A 21,715-nucleotide genomic window follows, 5' to 3' on the forward strand; every position below is an offset into this window, starting at 1 on the left:
TCTGTAGCCTCTGGACTCAAGGCGTCATGCAGGGATATCTTATCAAACTGGAGAAATGAATTCCTGGTCAGAGATACTAATGAACATTAACAAAAAGCTGGTGAAAAGTGATTTTAGCGCAAAACTCGGCTTTTATTAAATCGTTCACTTTGAATCTTTTTTGGACATTATTGTTAGTGTTTAGCAGTCAAGTATTTTGCATGTTTCGTTTACAATTCCGTATTAAACTACAGTACTTTTAAAAGCAACAGGGGATGAATTCATCTCAGTTCAAATGATTTACTTTTACAATCTATACAATATTTACGTAGGTCTATTTACCATTGAAAACTTTTCTTACCATCTCAATATTATATGATCAGTCTATTTTATTTTGTAAATGGACTTTGTATATCGACTGAAGGGACAAAAAGCTTCGTTTTTCCTTTCTTTAACCCTCACTTTGGTTTTGCTACCTGGGGAGTGCGGGTACCATTTGTCTAACTCGCAGCCTTTAGCCCCTTAGAAAAGGATCCACGAGTTGCTGTTCACTGCTTAATTTATTGCAAAAAAACATATTACGAAACGGAAATGCAAATCTTCCAAACGTCCTTAATCTAACAGCAGCGTCGCTGGTGCCTTTTAATTTCAGACGCTTCCCTGGACAGCGAACAGACCGGGCCTAAGGCTGAGGCCGAGGACTGAGGTCAATGACGGTATCTTGCCGGCCCGCTTCCTCCCCACCATGTGTGACGTCATCTCCATTTCAGGCCAGCGCCCTCACCGCCTGTAGAGGGCGCACTCGTACGAAATACAAAAGGATTACATACCTTATGGTTACAAATATAAACTTATATATGGCTCCTACATCGACTAACTATTAAACCTAATAACATATAGACATGTTCAGTAAAGTCTGGTTTAAGCAATGATCTATGGGGCACAATGCACACCACTTGATATTCACATCATGAAATTGCATATGATTTCAGATTTTTATTAATAACTGCACTGTGTCCAATCACCACCAGCTATTGAATGAGAAGTGTACATGTGAACATTCAGCTATTAATTAATATTCACCCACGAAGCAATAAGGAAAACCAAACGGTGTGCAAGAGTCACCATAGACTCCAATTTTTCTGAACTGATATCTTGTTACAGCAGATATCACCTCTTTTCTTAGATAATACCAAGACTTTGCACACACAGCAAATGGCTCGAAATAAAAAATGATAGGAGCCTGTGATTAGAAAGTGCCCGGCTTTCATGCTGAATGACACTACAGCCGAAAGACTGAATATGGAACATACAGCTAACGTTACTGCAGCCACAGGATTCTCATGGACAAGCCGTTTCGCGGCATTCTGCCAAATCCATGCCATTTTTGTCTCCAGGATATTATAGGCATAAATATGCATGAAAAGTAGCTTCATAATACATGTTATTTCAAGCAAAGTGTCCTCCACAATGTCCTCATTGCAAATGTAAGACACATAATGTAAAACATTAATAAGAGCTACCTACTGTAGAACCCTAGAACACTGACAGAAACAGTTTGTCACCTGGTCCTGCTCACTAATACAAAATGATTTTTAAGGTTTTTAATCATTACCTACATTTCAGGGTGAAGTGTTTCAATGGTTCTATATATTGTTTACTTGTTTATTTGTCTGTTTGTTAATCAAGTAATTGATTGATTGATCAATCACTTTCTTTTTGAGATGTCAGCAGCCGTACTGTCATGACACACACATACACACAGAGCGCCCAGTTTGAGCGCGCACACACACACACACAGAACGCCTACTTAGAGCACACACACACACACACACGCACACACACACACAGTGCCCAGTTAGAGCGCACATGCGCATACACACACACACACATACCCAAATACAGCGCCTGGTTAAGGCCGTTATGCTGGTTAGATTTTTCCCCATAGTAATGAATGGAGAGTCTACATAAAGAAATAATTACAAACCTGTGTGTGTGATCTATTCGGGTGCTGTTTGTGTGTGTATGCATGAATATATATATATAGCGTGTGCATATACATATATGTATGTATACACACACACACACATATATAGTAACTAAACAGTACTCTTAATTATTAATTACTTTAAATAGTTATTTCATAAAACAAATTTAATTACTTAATAAAATAAATTAATAATAATTTTATTTACTTTAATCCACTGAACCAGGACAGTAACTGGATATAATTTAAAGTTTTTTGTTTCTCTTATGTTACCAGTTACATAATTATTATATACATTGATTTAGTGTCATTGTGTTAGTTATGTTCAGCTGCAGCAGTAAAATGAATTTAACTTAATCCACCAGACTGTGGTTTCATTATGTTACTCAGTTATGCTTTGGGTGACGCTGAAGCAGGACATTAATAGGACAGAACAGAAAGCCTTTATTGTCATTGAACAGGGAGGAAATACAGTAAATAGACATAAATATATAAAATGTACATATACAGGGCAGGGGGAAACCCCCCACTCATCAGGATTACATTTAGTTACATTTTAGTCAGAGAGAAAAACTATAAAACTATATTTTTCATGTTTACTCAGGCATTTATTTTTGTCAAACATACATTTCCGAGTAAAAAGGATTATAAAAGTTAAAAAGCTGAGATTTTACCTTTTTGCCAGGAGAACCAGCAACATGTCACAGTGACACTGAGGAGTCTCTATAAACCCCAAACCCTGGATAGAGGGGCTCAGTGAATGAGGAGGTGAATCTGTGCAGGAGGGTCAGACCATCAGAGACGACTCTGTAGAAGGACAGAGCACCAGCCCCCCAGTCCAGATACACTCCTACTCTGCGGGAGCTTGAGGGCTTTATGGGTATGAGAGTCTCTTTATAATTGTGCCGGACAGAGTAACTGTCAGGATCACAGTACAGACTCCATGACTTGTCATTGTCTCCAAGCAAACAGTCCCACTATCCTTTCCTCCAGATCGCTTTATAAGTCACTCCTATTTCAGCTCCATTTCCATCCCACTCAGCCTCCCAGTAACAGCGGCCAGTCAGACTCTCTCTGCACAGAACTTGGGGGCGGCTGTTAAATCTCTCTGGATGATCAGGATATGGCTGCTTTGCCCCCCATGTCACCTTCCTGTCCTCCCCTGACAGAGACAGGTGTCTGTGTGCTGTATTGGGGTCCAGCGTCAGCTGGCAGGAGTCTGTGGGTAGGAGGAAGAATTATTAATACCATCAAGCAGCCTGTACTTTATGTTTCTGTACAATATAAAAACAGCACAGCTTCCCCTAACGAAACGGGAACTGAAGTTTATGAAATAGCTCAGGAAATGTCGTACGGCGCGGGACGCCGGTGTTCTGTCGAGTTGAGCTACTTTGTCGAGTTAGGCTACCGTAGAGCTAATCGATAACCCTAACCCTAACTCTTACCCTAACCCTAACCCTAACCACCCAAAAACCCCTAAAACCCTTACCTTAAACCTAACCCTAACCCCTAAAACCTAACCCTAATTCCAAGACGGTGGAACTGCACATGCGCCGAAAGGCTCGATAGCACGCTTCGATAGGTAGCTCAACTCGTCAGAACACCGGCGGTAAGAGCCACCAAAATGCTGCGCGAGCTAAACTAACATTCACCACATGCATATTTACCACAAAACGGCACAAGAGATTAATGATTAAACTGAGTGTCTTTACTTTAAAATATAACCTTTCTTCGAACCGCACGCCTCTTCACAGCGGCGCTGCCCGCAGACAGAGCAGAGAGTCCGGCATCAGCGCCGGTGTTCTGTCGATATATGCTGCCTTGTCAAAAAAATGCTACCGTAGTGCTAATAGATAGCCCTAACCCTAACTCTTACCCTAACCCTAACCCCCCAAAACCCCTAAAACCCTTACCTTAACCCTAACCCTAACCCCTAAAACCTAACCCTAATCCCAAAACGGTGGAACTGGACATGCGCAGAAAGGCTCGATAGCACGTCTCGATAGGTAGTATTTTTCGACAGAACACCTGGTTTAGAAGAGAGACAGATAAGGAGCATGAACTGATTACATCTGGCTGCAGACTCCGCCAGGAGGGTCTCTACGGTGGGGCTGGAAATTAAACTTTTGACCCGGACAGGACGCTACTAAAGAGAACTCAGTAGGCTAGATTATATATTTATTAAAGCTAGTTCCCGATGTTGCACTGACGTCATCTCCACGCTATTGAGGAGGTCATGTGATTCCGGCGCCCCCTAGTGGTGGTATATCCTACGTTATACAGAGTGATACGATATAATCCTAGTGGAGATAATAATAATAACAATAATAATATCCTATGTTATTATTATACATTATTATGATTTATTACCAGTAATAATAATACCTATATAATTCTATAATTATATATAAAATGTTGACATTATACAGACACATATGTATATGTACATATATACTTATACGAATTATTATAATAATACTATAATAATTATTAACAATAATAATAATATCTCTATCCTATACTTCAGCTCTGTTTCTGAAGTTTGCATAACGTCATGTCCGGCCCAGGAGTGGAGATCATGTGATTTCTGGTCCCACAGTGGAGATCCTCCTAGCGGAGACGCCCAGTGTTCTGCAGCCAGACCATTCTCCCGGTTTGGGGGAGACTACAGGTGCCATCTTAGGACAATACTAACGAATCTCAAAAAGATAAAAGTAAACTCACCGCATGTGCATGAAGAACAAATGCAAAGGATTTATTTGTGAAATCAAACACGCAGAATTATATCAGAACATATTTTAACCCTGTTACACTCCCACACAAGGACAAAATAAGTATCTATAAAGTACTTGTTTGTACAAAAAAAAGATTAATGAATTAATAGTATTTTTGGTGATGCCTGTTTTGTCTGTGAGTGGCATGGTGGTGCAGTGGTTAGCTCTGTTGCCTCACGGCAAGAAGGTCCTGGGTTTGGTCCTGGGTCCCTTCTGTGTGGAATTCACATGCTCTCCCTGTGTTTGCATGGGATTCCACCGGAGGCTCTGGTTTCCTCCTATGGTCCCAAAGTGTGCAGGATAGGCTGATTTGTGTGTGTGTTCCCTGTGGTGTGTTGGCACCTGCCCAATGTTGGTTCCCGCCTGCACCCCTTGTTCCCAGGATAGGCTCCTGTGACCCCAGTTGGGATTAAGCGGTTATGCTGATGGATGTTTTGTCTGTTTTCTTTCCCTTTGGATACTGTCTAAACTGTCACACACAGAGAAACTCACCTAAATACAAACAAGGAAATCCATCTACATACAGTACAGTGCAAAAAGCCACACTCATCACAACAATTGCATGAATACAATCATAAAATGGTATTATTAATATAAACATGCAAACACACTTACATTTCTGTACGCCTGGTCTGGTCCTGCACTCTCCACTGTGGTCCACACTATTGGAAAAGCAGAATTTAGAATTGTAGAATTAGAATTTAATGATCAGTGGTTATTGCTGACACACAACAGCACACAGTGCACAACAAAAAAATGTGTCCTCTGCGTTTAACCCATATGTGACATCGTGACATAGCAGGGGGCAGCTAATTCAGTGCCCAGGTAGCAGTGCTTGGGGGCGGTACCTTGCTCAGGGTACCTCAGTAGTGCCGTGCTGGTCAGGGATTCCATCCAGCAATCTTTCAATTACCAGTGCGCTTCCCTAACCATTAAGCCATAACATAGTACTGCTGTATCCATTTATTTATTGGTGCCTCTTCTTCACATACATGCATAAGTATCTGTATCATGTCAGACACACACTCTGTACTCACTTCAGCTTTTCCAGTTTACAGCTGGGATCCTCCAGTACAGCAGAGAGCAGCTTCACTCCTGAGTCTCCTGGGTGATTGTAGCTCAGATCCAGCTCTCTCAGGTGTGAGGGGTTTGACCTCAGAGCTGAAGCCAGGGAAGAACAGCCTTCTTCTGTTACTCTACAGCCTGCTAGCCTGCAGAAAGGAAATCACTAAATATCAGACAAAATACAGGTGGCAGCGACCCATCAAAACACCAGTGCTGACGTGCCCAAAGCCACAGCCTGACTGGGACCAGTGACTGGCCTAGACCCCCCCAGACCAAACAGCCATTCAGCACCTCCCCCTTTTCCTCCATCCCTGCTCTCCCTGTTCCTGATAAAAAGCTGCCATTTGGGGGCATTATTCTGCCCCCGGGTTTGCCTGTGTGCCTCTGTTCCTGCGGCCCCCACACACTGTACACTAAAGCTCACCTTTTAACCTCACTGACTGTGTAGTAACAGACATGAATAATCAGTTCAGTTCAAAATTTAACCATCCAGTGACAGTGACCCACTGCATGAAACTTAGAACTGGACTCTCTCATCCACAGTCCTGCCACAAGAAGAGCTCTGATGGCAGAGAGGATGAGGCCCTGCAGTGACGCCAAGAGCAAACAGTGTGACGCCACAGGGGCAGGAAAGTCGGCTAAATCCCAAAGAGGACGATCAGCACCACAGCGCCGGACAGAAACCACAAGATCCCCACGGTCAGCTGCAGAACCACCAGTGAGGAAGTGAGGAATGTCAACAGGAGGCAGCTGACAGCTGATTAGAGCCCCAGAGAGGGGGGGGGGGATTGCCTCCCCCAGCACGGCTCAGAGCCTGCATCGTGGGCGGGGGGGGGGGGGGGGAGAGGATGACTGGTGAGCAGCCTGCTTGTCGTCTCTCTCTCTCTCTGAACACAGACGGCCTGGAGGATGACCACCCAGAAGAGACTGCCGCCCCCCACCTGCTCAGCCAGCGACCAAGGAGCCGAGCCCAGCTGCGTGAGGAAGGAGCTAGAATCCACACTCCAGCTGCTCTTAAGCTGCCCTTCCTAAATGCCCCCCCTTATCCCCCTAAAATAAAGACCGCCCCTTTGGGGGTGTGCATATGGAATACTATATGGTGCTGTATAACACATAGAGAAATTAAGAAGATGTAACCTGAAGCTGATGTAACCATACAGAGTGTGACCTTGTAACCTTTAGGGAATGTGGACCAATTACTGCTGCTGTACAATGTGATTAAAAATCGGGATGAATGAGCACCTTGTGTTAGCTTAGGAGTTTCTGTATCTGTCAGCTGTCTCATGTTAGCCTCCGTTGTATGAATATGCACTTTAATTAGTTTCACAGCTTCACAGTATTTTGAAGGCCCAGAATATTCTGTTCTGTAGCTGAGCATCTCCGCACCAGCTGAAATTGCTAAGACTTTTTATCAGTGAAACCTGGGAAGTTTTGCTTTGCTTAGTGTCATGGGCAACGAAACAATATTGACTCTGTCATGTTTTCCAGAGGGTTAGACAAGCAACAGAAATGACTGGCAGTCATCAGCCATCTTTCTGCCAGGTGTCTCCAAACTGACTAGGAACTCTGACCGGAGGAGATGTGAACATCCCCAGCAGCTAATGCAGGCCTGTCAGGCCGACCTACCTGATGCACGGCTTGTTTTATATTAAAATCGTACAAATTATTAAGTTAGAAGTTAACTGCAGAAATATTAATGGATGCAACAGTACTTTCAGGGATCCTGTTTGAGAGACATTAGCACGTGAACATTTTAAACACTGTGGTCCACACAGATCTGCACAGTGCAGTGAGAGCTGATTACAGGAGTGATTCCTCTCTTATAGCTGACAGGCGGCTGGTGTGACACAGGAAGGGGTCCATGCAACAGGCACCCAAAATAAAGGAGGATTTTATTTGGTGTAATTCCACCTGAGGAAATGTGATTTAGGTTCCTCTGCTATGAAACTGAAAAGTCCAGCCCAGGTATTTACTCTAGTACAAAGTGTAACAATATTAAGTCAGTATAACAATAACAAACAGTATAAAACATCCGAATCATGTCCTCTTTTCCGAGAAATAAAAAGCTGAAATCTATACCTACTTAGTGGGAATGAAATGGTGTGAGTGCAGTGGTTTGCTCGTGTGACTTGCCTTGCAAACGTCACAGAATCACTTTATAATATAAATTACTGACATAGTTCATGCTTAGACAGTTTGGATACAGGATCAGCCGCATTACTGGCTGACACACTTCAGACATGAGAGGCTCTTATAATATTAGTCCTTCTGCTGCATCTAGAGGCCTAAACAGGAGCTTAAGTCAGAGTAAATGAACTGGCCATGTGGCTGATCCCTCAGCCCTTCCCAGCCCTTACTGTGTCTGCAGGGTGGAGGGTGTCTCAATTGTGCTGTCAAATACCTGTGGCCTGTGGTTTGATCTGTGTCCCAGTTGCAGTGTCATCATGAAATACCAGTTTACTATTTGACTGGACAAATATGACACTTCAGTATCACCAGTTTACAGTGTAGAATTCCCAGTAATACTGACCTCAGTATCCCCAGTTTACAGTGTGAATCCCCCAGTCCTGCAGAGAGCAGCTTCATTCCTGAATCCAGCAGGTCATTATCACTCAGGTCCAGCTCTCTCAGGGGTGAGGAGTTTGATCTGAGAGCTGAAGCCAGCGCCTCACAGCATTTCTCTGTGAGATTACAGCTGTTCAGCCTGCAAAAGGAGCCATGTTATTATACACACACAGACCAGTATGTATCCTACACATCAGTGATCATAGTGATCATCATGAAATACAAGTTTACTATTTGACCGGACAAATATGACTGACCTCAGTATCACCAGTTTACAGTGTAGAATACCCAGTAATACTAACCTCAGTGTCCCCAGTTTACAGAGTGGGATACCTAGTAATACTGACCTCAGTATCCCCAGTTAACAGCTTGGAATCCCCAGTAATACTGACCTCAGTATCCTCAGTTTACAGTGTGAATCCTCCAGTCCAGTAGAGAGCAGCTTCACTCCTGAATCCTGCAGGTCATTGTCACTCAGGTCCAGCTCTCTCAGGGGTGAGGAGTTTGATCTGAGAGCTGAAGCCAGCGCCTCACAGCATTTCTCTGTGAGATTACAGCTGTTCAGCCTGCAAAAGGAACCGTGTTATTATACACACACAGACCAGTATATATCCTTCACATCAGTGATTATAATGATACAAAATATCCAATCAAACTTTTTTTCAGCATAATAAAAGGCACAGAATATAGTATAATTCAAAGAGAATTAGTGGATAAACACAACACAAAATTAAATCACCACAGTCAGAAAAATGATTAAATATGGTACATTTTTAATTTTGGCCAATCCTCTGATGGTCATCATGTTCCCTGTCATGAAGAATACAGTGACACAGTGACCAATTTCATTTCAAAGCACAAATATCCTGAAAGGTTTTGTGTACAGAATATTCAGGAACTGGATCAATCTACTCAAATGAGCAGCTGTTGGCACAATACAGGTTCTCCTGTGAGTTTACTGTGTATTTTGGCCATTTTTTGCAGTCACATAATCATTGATAGTGGGTAAGTCTATCATAAGTTAAAAGCCTATAGTTTTATTCTCATTAGTCATACAGACCATATTCCCAATAATGTTCTGTATGTGTTATATTGCATTATCTTCCAGAGCCTGTTTGAATGAGGGCATGAGTGTGAATATATAGTCTAAAATTCATTCAGTCGCAGGTTAATTAAAATATATCAGTTGTCTTGTTGTTTCAATGTCCTTGAAACCCTGTAACCAACTGCAAACCACTTTTTAATGCACTGCTGTTTAATGGTCTTAAAGGGCCAGTTACCCTGAGACTCTTTAATATCCACATAAGTATTTCCATAAAGCTCTGAGCAGCGCTGTAGTTCAGTGATGAGCACTACAGCCGACCATCTAGGGTTTCGGGTTCAGTTCCAGCCTGGGATATGTGTGTGTGTATGTGTTTATGTGGGATCTGAATGATGTCCAGAGGAGTTTATGCTTTTTAAATGACACCTGAATTCCTGATCCTGAATACTTGAAATCATTTTTTCTCTACCTGGGAACTTATAAAACTACCAATTCCATAATTATAGGACTACCAATACTTTAAGATATGCTTTTAAAAGGAACATTCATTTAAAATAAATATTTATGAACAGTGATGCTTCTTTCATCCCCATTGGGAAATTGTCTTTTCACCCATCCCATTCTGCTCCATGAGACACACAGACACACACAGGTGAGAGGAAGTTTGTGGTCACAGTGCAGGGTCGGCCAGCATCCAGTGCCCCTGCAGTGATTGGCATTATGGGATTTGCTCAAGGGCCCAGTGATGACATCACTCTGCTGGCCAGGAGATCTGAACCAGTGGCCTTCACAAGCATAGTGTCTGAACATTCAGTGAAATTGTGGCTCTGGGCTGGTTGTTACACAAAGGACGGTCATAGAAAACCTGTCACTTTACTACATCACTAACTTCAGTCAATATAAAATCTGGCTTCCAGATTGTCATGGTGAAAAAAAATCCAGCCTCGTGTTTAATCCACAGGGGAAATAAATGTTACATTTTCATTATATACTTTGAACAATGTTAATATATAACTGCCCGACTGGAGGTGTTGTTATTGGTGGGAAAGCACACAGAGTTTCTTTGTACAGTGGTACCTCAGTTCTCGAACTCATTAGAGCTCGAATTTCTTAAAAGTCGAACCAACCAGGTCGAAAAAAAAATTACCTAGAGCTCAATCTGAATCTCAGAAGTCAAACCGTGAATGCCGACCTAAGATAACTTGTAGGCGCGGGAAAATGAGTCACGCGGCACGTCTCTCAGCAGAAACAAAGGGTAACGCTTCAGTCTCAGCCTCGCATTTGCTGTGATAACGCCGTGCATGTTTACACTAACTGAATACATATATTTAGACAGTAAAAATACATTTAGACAATGATAGACAGTAACAGTAATTATTATACAATAAAATACATTTAAAAATAAAGTTTTATTATTCATTATATTAATATTAATGATAAACCATTAATACGTTTAATTATAATAATATTGTTGTGCCGAGCAGGGACAGAACGGAGACAAAGATGCAGACGTCAGGGTATCAGGAAATACGGGGTTTAATTACAGGTAAGGCAGGCAAAACACAGACGGAAAATACATTGACCAAACTGGAGAAACAAACTGAAACGCGGACAAAATATAGAGGGCTAATGACAACAACCAGAAACAGCTGATCACACGGGGATTCCACACGGGGTTAACGAGGGGACGTGGCACACGGAAGGAGCGGACGATTGGGGAAGGACACATTGTTTGGATACATTTATTTTATTACTGTTTTGATATATGTGCTTAGGTGTATTTAATACAGTATATGCTCTTCTTGTTTTATCCAGTTCATTTTGTTTTTAAATGCTAAAAATAAAACATATTTAGGTGTAATTTTTTGGGGCCGGGAACCAATTAATTGGTTTTCCATAATTTCTTATGGGGAAAATTTGATCACAACTCAAACTTTTTAGGATTCGAGTTCTGAGTTCTGAACGGATTAAATTCGAGTTCTGAGGTACCACTATATACATATACATGTGTATATGTATATATACATATACATATACACATTATACATATACTGTGACAATAAAGATATTCTGTTCTATTCTCTCCTCAGCCAAGAGCAGCTAAGACCAGCAGAGGGCAACAGCGAGCAGCCAGAGGCAGCAGTCATACGGAAGCTCCCAGCTCTGGGCTCCATCACATAAACACACCTGCTGACAATAACACTCACATACCACTTATACACCCTGTGGATAAACAGCCCTCACAGTTTCTATAGCAGGTTAGGATGCTGTGCCTGTGATCAGAATGATCAAAATAATAATATTCATCAGACATTTCAAACAATATTCATGTATTACTGCCAGACCAGACATGATTTCCATCCCCTCGTCACTTACAGAGCCGTCCTGGAGTTCTTGACCACAGGCAGCAGCCTCCAGTGCTCTTTATCTGATCTGATGAATTTCTTCAGATCAAACACATCCAGCTCCTTATCTGATATCAGTATCACAAAGGCCAGAGTTGAGTACTGTACAGGTGAGAGGTCTTCTGCTGAAAGGCTTCCAGAATTCAGGTATCTTTGTACTTCCTCTACTAGAGAATTGTCACCCAGTTCATTCAGACAGTGGAATAGGTTGATGGTCCTTTCTGGAGATAAATTCTCCTGTATTTTCTTCCTGATGTATTTGGCTGTTGTCTGTCCCAGTAGCCATTTTAAGGATCTTTTTAAAGTGGTATGTGAGCTGATTCCTGTCTGTCCCAGTAGTTTTTGTAACAGAGTCTTACTGGAGTCTGTTGAGAGGCCCAGGAGGAAGCGGAGGTAGAGGTCCAAGTGTCCATTCTTGCTCTTTAATGCCTGATCCACTGCAGTCTTCAGCAGTCTAGCTGATGAGTTTGACAGAAACACATATAAAGCAGCAAGATACTCCTGGATGCTCAGATGCACAAAGCAGTACACCTTCTCCTGATACAACCCATATTCCTCCTTAAAAACTTCTGTGCACACTCCAGAGTGAACTGAAGCTTCACTGACATCAATGTCATTCTCTGTCAAGTCTTGCTCATAAAATATGAGATTGCCTTTTTCAAGGTTGTCAGAAGCCAGTTTACCAAGTTTTAAAAGGAATTCCTTGCTGTATTCATTAAGCTTGGTTTAGTTTTTTATATACTTGTCATTTTTTAACCTAGTCTGAAAAATCAGGAAGTGTGTGTACATTTCAGTCATTTCAGAGTCCTTGGAATTTCTTCCTTGTCAGTCTCATTAAAAATCTTCTCAAGAACAGTGGCTGAAATCCAGCAGAACACAGGTATGTGACACATGATGAAGAGGCTCCTTGATGATTTCACATGTGTGATAATCCTGCTGGCCAGGCTCTGATCACTGAATCTTTTCCTGAAATACTCCTCCTTCTGCGCATCACCGAACCCTCGTATCTCTGTTACCTGATGGACACACTCAGGAGGTATCTGATTGGCTGCTGCTGGCCGGGAGGTTATCCAGACGAGAGCGGATGGAAGCAGATTCCCCTTAATGAGGTTAGTCAACAGCACATCCAGTGATGTTTTCTTTGTTACATCAAACCAGCTCTCATTGCTCGGAAAATCTAGAGGAAGGCGATACTCATCCAGACCATCAAAGATGAACAAGACTTTGTACCTAAACAGCTCAGTGGATTGAAATGGTTTCAGTTCTGGGTCAAAGCGGTGAAGCAGTTCAATCAGACTGTATTTCTCCTTAATCAAATTCAGGTCCCGGAAAGGAAGAGCAAATATGAAGTGAACATCCTGGTTTGTTTTTCCTTCTGCCCAGTCGAGAAAAAATTTCTGCACAGAGACTGTTTTCCCAATACCTGCCACCCCTTTAGTGGGGACAGTTCTGATAGGTGTCTCACGCCCACATAAGGGTTTAAATATATCATTGCACTTGACTGTAGTATCTTCTGTTCGCCTTTTCTTGGATGCTGTTTCAATCTGTCTCACTTCATGTTCATCATTGACTCCTCCAGCTCCCCCTTCAGTTATGTAGAGTTCTGTGTAAATCTCACTGAGGAGTGTTGGCTGTCCTTCCTTAGCTTTCCCTTCAAATACACACTCACATTTCTGCTTCAGGTCACTTTTGATTCTGTGCAGATATTGCAGCATGAGCTGTCCTGAAAAGGAATGAGAGGAAAATGCATAAATTTTTACTGTGATTCTGCCCAGTATGAGGGGAAGAATATTTTCCAAAAACACACTTTTTTACACATACAAGTCCAGATATTTGACTGTGACAAATGTGAAATGTAAAGTCTTACCATACAAATTTGACTACAATACCACATACAGTATTGTGCATAAGTCGTAGGCAGACAAAGAAAAAGTTTAAAGTAATGCTGTCAACAGTAACGAGTTAATGCATGCGATTAATCAGGAAACCTTAATGCTCTATTTTGTTTTTAATGTAAATTAATCATATACGCTGATCCTGGGCCGTAGGTCTCGTATTGTGGTTCTTGGCAGACTGGGCAGCGACAGCGAAAGACGAGGAGACTCTTCTGAAGGGGAGAACAATGTCCTGTTATTAAGTCCTTAAAAAGACAAACACAGGTACTCAACAAGCACCAAAGCACCATAAGACGGAAACACAGGGAGGTCAGATGCCGGACAGTAAGGCAGACAGACTGTGGGTAATTTATATAATGACTAAAGACACGTGAGGATCGGCAGGGTTCACGCAAGACACAGGCAAGGGCACACAGGACAATGGGGAACAGCACAAGGATTTACAATAACAAGTATAACAGGGCTATGTACATGGCCGGCGAGCATGCTGGGATATGCTAATAGGCCCCCGCTATACGGAAGCCCTCCCACCGGCGCTACAGTGTTAACAGTGGGGGGACGGGTATATCGGGAGCAGAGGTGTGACGTCACATCGCATTATAGGGCTAGTATGGTGGTTTAGTGTGGCGTCTCTCTGCTTACGGGTCTGTGACAGAGCGTCTGCCAGCAGGGGGCGTGTTTCCTAACTATGCAAGTCAGCAACTGTGCTTTTGGGAAATGCAGCCCAGAGCGGGAGACTGAACCATTTTACCTTTGTCCTATGTTAGCTTTCTGTTCCTATCTCTTATCTTAAATGGGTCGGTGCCGATCCGTGTCTCAAATCAGGCATAAAATACCCTCAAAACAATTATTCATCGTCCAGTTTGTTTCTTACTTCTTGGTTACCTTGTTAGGCTTCCTTATCCATGAAAAAAATTGGTTTTAATATTTTTGGTGTGGCTTTCTGGACCTTTCTTTTGACAGCATACCTCTTGTTTTTTTTAAAAAAAAAAGGTCAAATAAACCTCAAGAGAATTATATAAATGAAGCGAATTGGTCTTATCTTGCCTTACATGTATGGGCATGCCTTGCCTTGATTTTGTTTTAATTTGTTTAGTTTAAATAGAGGTTCCTGAAAAGTAAAAAAGGCTTGATGCAGTACACAAATCTATGTGGTGCTTTTATGCCTTTTAAACTTACAAACGGGTCGGTGCCGACCCCAACACGATAGCAAGGTAGGGGGTCTCTTGGTGAAAATGGTCAGATAAAAACGTACATTATGTAATGACTTAAATTTGTTGTATGTGTTTTATTTTTTTGTGAACAAAGAATTCCAATTATAATTCAGAAATCATCAAAATGAAGATGTTATATTATAAAAACACGATTCCTCTGACCAGTTTGTCCTGCATTTCTTTGTTCTAAGACAACACATGTATTTGTTTCATCTTCCAAAAAATACCAGCAAAAAGCCGACCACCATTTTAAATGTGTGATTAATCATAATTAATCACAGCCTATTATTGTGATTAACTGGATTTTTTTATTAATTGACACCACTAGTTTAAAGCCATTTATCTGGGAAGTAAGTTGCTCTGGAAAAAACCCTAAATCATCACTTCAGCTCCCAAACCTCCTCAGGGCACCACAAGCCAGTCCATGTGTTCCTTACATTTCACCACCAGCTCACTTCATTCACTAATTAAATTAGTTAAAAATGTCAATGAGATATTGATCATCCACATGACGTGTGCTAGTGGTCAAGTCAAAAAATATATGGATGAAAGATTTCTGCAAATCCTGAAGTGACTTTAGGAAAGTTTTTGCATTGGCTCACACACCAACATGAAGATCCTTTTCTCTGGCTGCCTAAGACTTTAGCACAGTACTGTACATGTACAGAATGTTATGAGGCTCTTACTCTTCTCCAGTAAGTCAGCGAGATCATTTTGCTTCATGGTCCTCAGGATGTACAGTGTGATCTTCAGAGCTCCCTCTCTACCACAGGTCTTCTGCATCTGACCATCACTGTCCAGGTCATTGTCCTCCTCCAGCTGAGGCTCAGAGCATTCTGGGTAATTCTGATCTAGGTACCTCACAAACTTCTTCAGCTCATCCTTTAGGAACTTTACGGCTTTTTCCTCTAGTGACTAAAATAAACAGTTACAGTTAATTATTGCTACTTGCACCAAACCTTTTCAAAGTTTTTCTTGTGAAAAATAGTTTTAAATATATTTCCTTTAACAGGATGAATTTCTTATTATTCAGCTTTATAAAATATAAGCTAATTTACATAACAGTTAAGAAAACATATCAGCAACAAACACAGACCTTCAATATGGATGTGAAACCCAATTTATCATGTAGATCTGAACTGGATTCTTCCTCTTGGTCTCTGTGAATAAGGCAGAGAAATTAATCGAATTCAATCCAATTCAAATTTATTTACGTAGTGAATTATCACAATATTATATTGTCTCAAAGCGCTTTACATTGTCCCTGCCAAATGCCCCCAGAGCGCCAGCCAGAGGTGACAGTGGATTTTTTTGAGGGGGGGGGGGGGGCAGCATGTGGCTCAGCAGAGTAAGCCTCTGGGCCCGTGATCAGAAGGTCGCCGGTTTACGCCCAGCCTCAGCAGAGTAAGCCTCTGGGCCCGTGATCAGAAGGTTGTCGGTCTATGCCCAGCCTCAGCAGAGTAAGCCTCTGGGCCCGTGATCAGAAGGTTGCCGGTTTATGCCCAGCCTCAGCAGAGTAAGCCTCTGGACCCGTGATCAGAAGGTTGTCGGTCTATGCCCAGCCTCAGCAGAGTAAGCCTCTGGGCCTGTGATCAGAAGGTCGCCGGTTTATGCCCAGCCTCAGCAGAGTAAGCCTCTGGGCCTGTGATCGGAAGGTCGTCGGTTTACGCCCAGCCTCAGCAGAGTAAGCCTCTGGGCCTGTGATCGGAAGGTCGCCGGTTTACGCCCAGCCTCAGCAGAGTAAGCCTCTGGGCCTGTGATCAGAAGGTCGCCGGTTTATGCCCAGCCTCAGCAGAACAGTCACATGTCTTTGGGTCCTTGAGCAAAGCCCTTAACTCCCAGCTGAACAGGAAGCAGCATCAGGCTCATGCTGGCAGAGACACATGCATCATGCCTGGTGCCACTTTGCATCAGATTCTGAACAAGACCCTTTATCTTAATTGGCACTGGACATATTATTTGCTAAACTAAGATTTACTTTACTCATAAAAATGATACATTTACCAACAAAGTGAGTGCAAGAATGCTGCCTTAATTAATCTGAGTAAATCCTACAGGATGGTACTGTGAAAGTAGGTAGACTTTAGCTTAATTTATTTAAACACTTTATACTTTATTTCCAAAAAGTAGGCAGATTTAAATCAACACACATCTGGTTAAATGGTAAGACTTTACGTATTACTTATGTATTAATTAACCACGGACTAAATAAAAAGAAAACATCCATTGATGTGATAACCTGGCCAGTCAGTAGATTAAGGCTCTCAGCTGACTTCACTTTATTGCTGCATAACGTTGCTGAGCTATAAAACTGATCCAATCATTGGCTTTTAATTATTTGCTGATTTTAATTCAAATGGCGACTTTTTTTTGCCAGACACTGTAGAAAACTGACGGAATACAGATAGAACTTCTGTCAAAATTCTCAAAGACAACTGCATTTGACAAGTTAAAAAAAATATGCATTAATTATAAAATTTCTTTCCTCATAGCTTGCATTTGTCTCTGTGCCATTTGACTGAGAGCTTGAGTGTTTTAAACTGTTTGTTTAAATGCACATTTACCTCTGACCTGTAGGAAAAGTTCCCTCTCTGAAGTCGAGTGGATGAGACATTGACCTGTCACTCTTCAGGGAAACACAGCTGGGTACAGGGGAGTCTGCTCTCTCCATCAGGACACTGTGGGCAGCGAGAGGAAACAAACCCTCATGGTATAAATATAATACATACAATGGGGACGACATCACACTGCTGTTTAGCCTTCTGCTCTGCCTTCATGTACTTTGATATGCTGTGAACCTCTTGATGTAAACAGACTATTTACTACAGTCAGTTATAATGTGAAATAAATTGTCACCTAAAATTTAGATTCCTACACTGAAAAAAATGTTATGTTGAATTTACTTAATTTTATTACGTCAAGGGGTTGCACGAAATAAATTTATCTAAATCCAGATATATTTTTTAAGTTGAGTGAATTTATATTTTATAAGTTGAGTTTACTTATATTTTATACATTGAGTTTATTAATCTCTTTCAGTAATTTCAGATTAATTATATTCATAATTTTAGCTAAACTATTTTGAGCAGAATTTACTCAAATTAATTGTGCAACCAGATCAATTTAATCGTTTAATTTCTACATATTAAAATTAACTTTAATCCACTATTTTTTTTAATCTATTGTATCTTTCATTAATATTCAGACAAATAAAGCAAACCCAATATTTTCAACTCTAACTTTATTTTTGTGATCCAAGAGATATTTTTGCTCTCTCAAACAAGAATGGCAGTAATGTAACTCAGTAATCTCCCAAACAAGAGTCTCAGTAATGTAACTCAATAGTCACCATTTCTCAAATTGCTTTCTTATAACAAAATGCAGTAGTATCATCCATTAACATAAAATACATTGTACCATTCGTAACAAAAACAAAACAAATGAACCAGATTATCTGGAAGACAGCAAACACTGAGGAACTTGTGTGAGATTATATTAAACTGCAAACTTACATTGAGTCAATATTCCAAAACATCCTTAGTACAGCTTTAAATGTTCACAATAGTGGCTGTATACATACACATATATATATATATATATATATATATATATATATATATATATATATATATATATATACACACACACACACACACACACACACACAGGAGAACTTTGGAGGAAAGCCTTTTACCACCCATTTGCAAGAGCACAACATATATACAAATAACAAAATACACCAGTACTATACAGAACAAAAAATACTATAGTACAAGAACTGTCCACAGCTGCAACACAGTGCACACTGAGGACCTGATGCTGAAATTACAAAAAACTGCAAACAGTTACATTCAAAAAATACTGTAATAGGAAAAAAAGAATGTTATATAACAAAATAGATTTTATGCTTGGCTGAGGTGAAAAAGCTGGTGTATCAATACGGATAAAATAATAAAATATAATAAAATGAATAAAATGAAACGTGACTTAAATGTCCACTGAAGCTTAAGCTCCTCTGAGAATAATAAAAATAGCGGCAAATGAAAACATCACATCTGTGTGGAGCAATGAGGAGGCTGTAACATTCTTACATGAAACGAACAAGAAATGTCATAATTCCATGTTTTACACATGGTTCTCTATCGTTTGAACTTTGACTGGAGCTCTTTTAATGACGTCATCTCATTGTGTCCTCTTCTTATGCAATGCCTTAATGGCGCAGACGTCACCAACTCTTTATCTCAAAGCGCTTAACTTCTAATATTCATATGGCGTTAATGGATGGATGGATACATTTTTTGCTGAGTGTGGATAGAAACCTGGCTTATTTCCAGGATTGCAATTTTTATCCATCCATCCATCCATCCATTAACTTCCGCTTATCCGAGGTCGGGTCGCGGGGGCAGTAGCCTCAGCAGGGAAACCCAGACTTCCCTCTCCCCAGCCACTTCCTCCAGCTCCTCTGGGGGAATCCCGAGGCGTTCCCAGGCCAGCCGAGAGACATAGTCCCTCCAGCGTGTCCTGGGTCTTCCCCGGGGCCTCCTCCCAGTGGGACATGCCCGGAACACCTCACCAGGGAGGCGTCCAGGAGGCATCCTAAGCAGATGCCCGAGCCACCTCATCTGGCTCCTCTCAATGCGGAGGAGCAGCGACTCTACTCTGAGTCTCTCCCGAATGACTGAGCTCCTCACCCTATCTCTAAGGGAGAGCCCAGCCACCCTGCGGAGAAAACTCATTTCGGCCGCTTGCACTCGCGATCTCGTTCTTTCGGTCACTACCCAAAGCTCGTGACCATAGGTGAGGGTAGGAACGTAGATCGACTGGTAAATCGAGAGCTTTGCCTTTTGGCTCAGCTCCTTCTTCACCACGACAGACCGATGCAGCGCCCGCATCACTGCTGACGCCGCACCGATCCGCCTGTCGATCTCCCGCTCCATCCTTCCCTCACTCGTGAACAAGACCCCGAGATACTTAAACTCCTCCACTTGGGGAAGGACCTCCTCCCTGACCCGGAGAGAGCACTCCACCCTTTTCCGGCTGAGGACCATGGTCTCGGATTTGGAGGTGCTGATTTTCATTCCAGCTGCTTCACACTCGGCTGCGAACTGCTCCAGTGAGAGCCGAAGGTCGCGGTCTGATGAAGCCAACAGAACCACATCATCTGCAAAAAGCAGAGACCCAATCCTGAGGTCACCAAACCGGACACTCTCAACGCCCCGGCTGCGCCTAGAAATTCTGTCCATAAAAGTTATGAACAGAATCGGTGATAAAGGGCAGCCCTGGCGGAGTCCAACCCTCACCGGGAACGAGTCCGACTTACTGCCGGCAATGCGGACCAAGCTCTGACACCGGTTGTACAGGGACTGAACAGCCCTTATAAGGCAGCCCGGCACCCCATACTCCCGGAGAACTCCCCACAGGACTCCCCGAGGGACGCGGTCGAATGCCTTCTCCAAGTCCACAAAGCACATGTAGACTGGTTGGGCAAACTCCCACGCACCCTCAAGGACTCTGCAGAGAGTATAGAGCTGGTCCACTGTTCCACGGCCAGGCCGAAAACCACACTGCTCCTCCTGAATCCGAGGTTCGACTATCCGACGGACCCTCCTCTCCAGCACCCCCGAATAGACCTTACCAGGGAGGCTGAGGAGTGTGATCCCCCTATAGTTGGAACACACCCTCCGGTCCCCTTTCTTGAAGAGGGGGACCACCACCCCGGTCTGCCAATCCAGAGGCACCGCCCCCGATGTCCACGCGATGCCGCAGATGCGTGTCAACCAAGACAGCCCCGCAACATCCAGAGCCTTGAGGAACTCCGGGCGGATCTCATCCACCCCCGGGGCCCGGCCACCGAGGAGCTTTTTAACCACCTCAGCGACCTCTGCCCCAGAGATAGGCGAGTCCACCCCCAAGTCCCCAGACTCTGCTTCCTCATTGGAAGGCGTGTCGGTGGGATTGAGGAGGTCTTCGAAGTATTCCTTCCACCGACCCACAACATCCCGAGCTGAGGTCAGAAACGGTAAATTCAGGCACCCAACGTTACCTAGGCCTGCCATTATGATTATGTAGAAACATAAATTCTTGCCATCAGTGCACATTAACCACCTTCTACCAACATGATTTCACAGGTGTATTTTGTCCTAATGATGTTAACACATTGACAAGATTAGAAAACATGCTTACAGCCAGTCAGGAATAACGTTAATGTAATGTTAGGCTTGGCCAGTCTAACGTAACGTATAAGCCTAGACAGCAAGGAAGGTGCTGCTACAATTAACGTTAACATTCGTAAAACTTTTTTGCGCTTAATCGGCTTCCACAAACTAATAAATGAGTCAAGACAAACACTGAATTCACCAAGCATTTAACACTTAAGCTAAGTTAACTTACTAACCATACACAACTCACGTGATTAAGCTAGTCGCTGAAACCTTAGCTAATGTAATTTAAATAAAAACACACAAACTTAGCATTAGCTAAACACATTTTTTTTCTATAAAATGTTTAAAAGTGTAAACAGAACCCTGTTTAAGTAACAAATATAACACACCAATGATTATATATTGATTACTTACCGAAAATGCAGAGCTGGATGCAGCATTCAAACGAGTGCATCACGTTCAATTCCCCCGCATTGGCGCCTTCAGAAAAAAAATGTGTCTGCACATGCGCAGACCTTACAGTATATGGAAATTAAATGAAACGTATTTTTTTCTAATTACTTTTAATTGAATGAAATTAACTTGTTTTAAACAAGGGCAGTGAATTTGAAAATTAATAATAAAAAAT

General features: G+C 42.2%; 1 protein-coding gene and 1 long non-coding RNA gene across 2 annotated transcripts; both read right to left on the reverse strand.

The window, feature by feature from the left end:
• Window positions 1-2,275: 2,275 nt before the first annotated feature.
• On the reverse strand, window positions 2,276-8,517 carry LOC140588841 (stonustoxin subunit beta-like). The gene is made up of 4 exons (XM_072711304.1): window positions 8,336-8,517; window positions 5,778-5,951; window positions 5,356-5,402; window positions 2,276-3,185 (listed from the first exon to the last, which is right to left on the reverse strand). Exons 1-4 carry the CDS (start codon window positions 8,389-8,391, stop codon window positions 2,944-2,946), a joined length of 519 nt encoding a protein of 172 aa, XP_072567405.1. The 5' UTR covers window positions 8,392-8,517; the 3' UTR covers window positions 2,276-2,943.
• Window positions 8,518-13,211: 4,694 nt separating this feature from the next.
• Window positions 13,212-16,092, reverse strand: LOC140588842 (uncharacterized). Its single transcript, XR_011990041.1, has 3 exons — window positions 16,023-16,092; window positions 15,613-15,841; window positions 13,212-13,540 (listed from the first exon to the last, which is right to left on the reverse strand). It is a non-coding gene; the product is annotated as an uncharacterized lncRNA (long non-coding RNA).
• Window positions 16,093-21,715: the final 5,623 nt, after the last annotated feature.

Source organism: Paramormyrops kingsleyae, chromosome 4 (assembly GCF_048594095.1).
Source record: "Paramormyrops kingsleyae isolate MSU_618 chromosome 4, PKINGS_0.4, whole genome shotgun sequence".
NCBI lineage: Eukaryota > Metazoa > Chordata > Actinopteri > Osteoglossiformes > Mormyridae > Paramormyrops > Paramormyrops kingsleyae.

What these genes read in the sequence shown, in the direction of transcription:
- LOC140588841 (XM_072711304.1), bottom strand. Translation starts at nt 8,391, where the DNA reads ATGAAGCTGCTCTCTGCAGGACTGGGGGATTCACACTGTAAACTGGGG. An exon ending in TGTAAACTGGGGATACTGAG is followed by an intron (nt 5,952 to 8,335) that starts GTCAGTATTACT and finishes TCCTTTCTGCAG; the next exon opens with GCTAGCAGGCTGTAGAGTAA. An exon ending in TGTAAACTGGAAAAGCTGAA is followed by an intron (nt 5,403 to 5,777) that starts GTGAGTACAGAG and finishes CTTTTCCAATAG; the next exon opens with TGTGGACCACAGTGGAGAGT.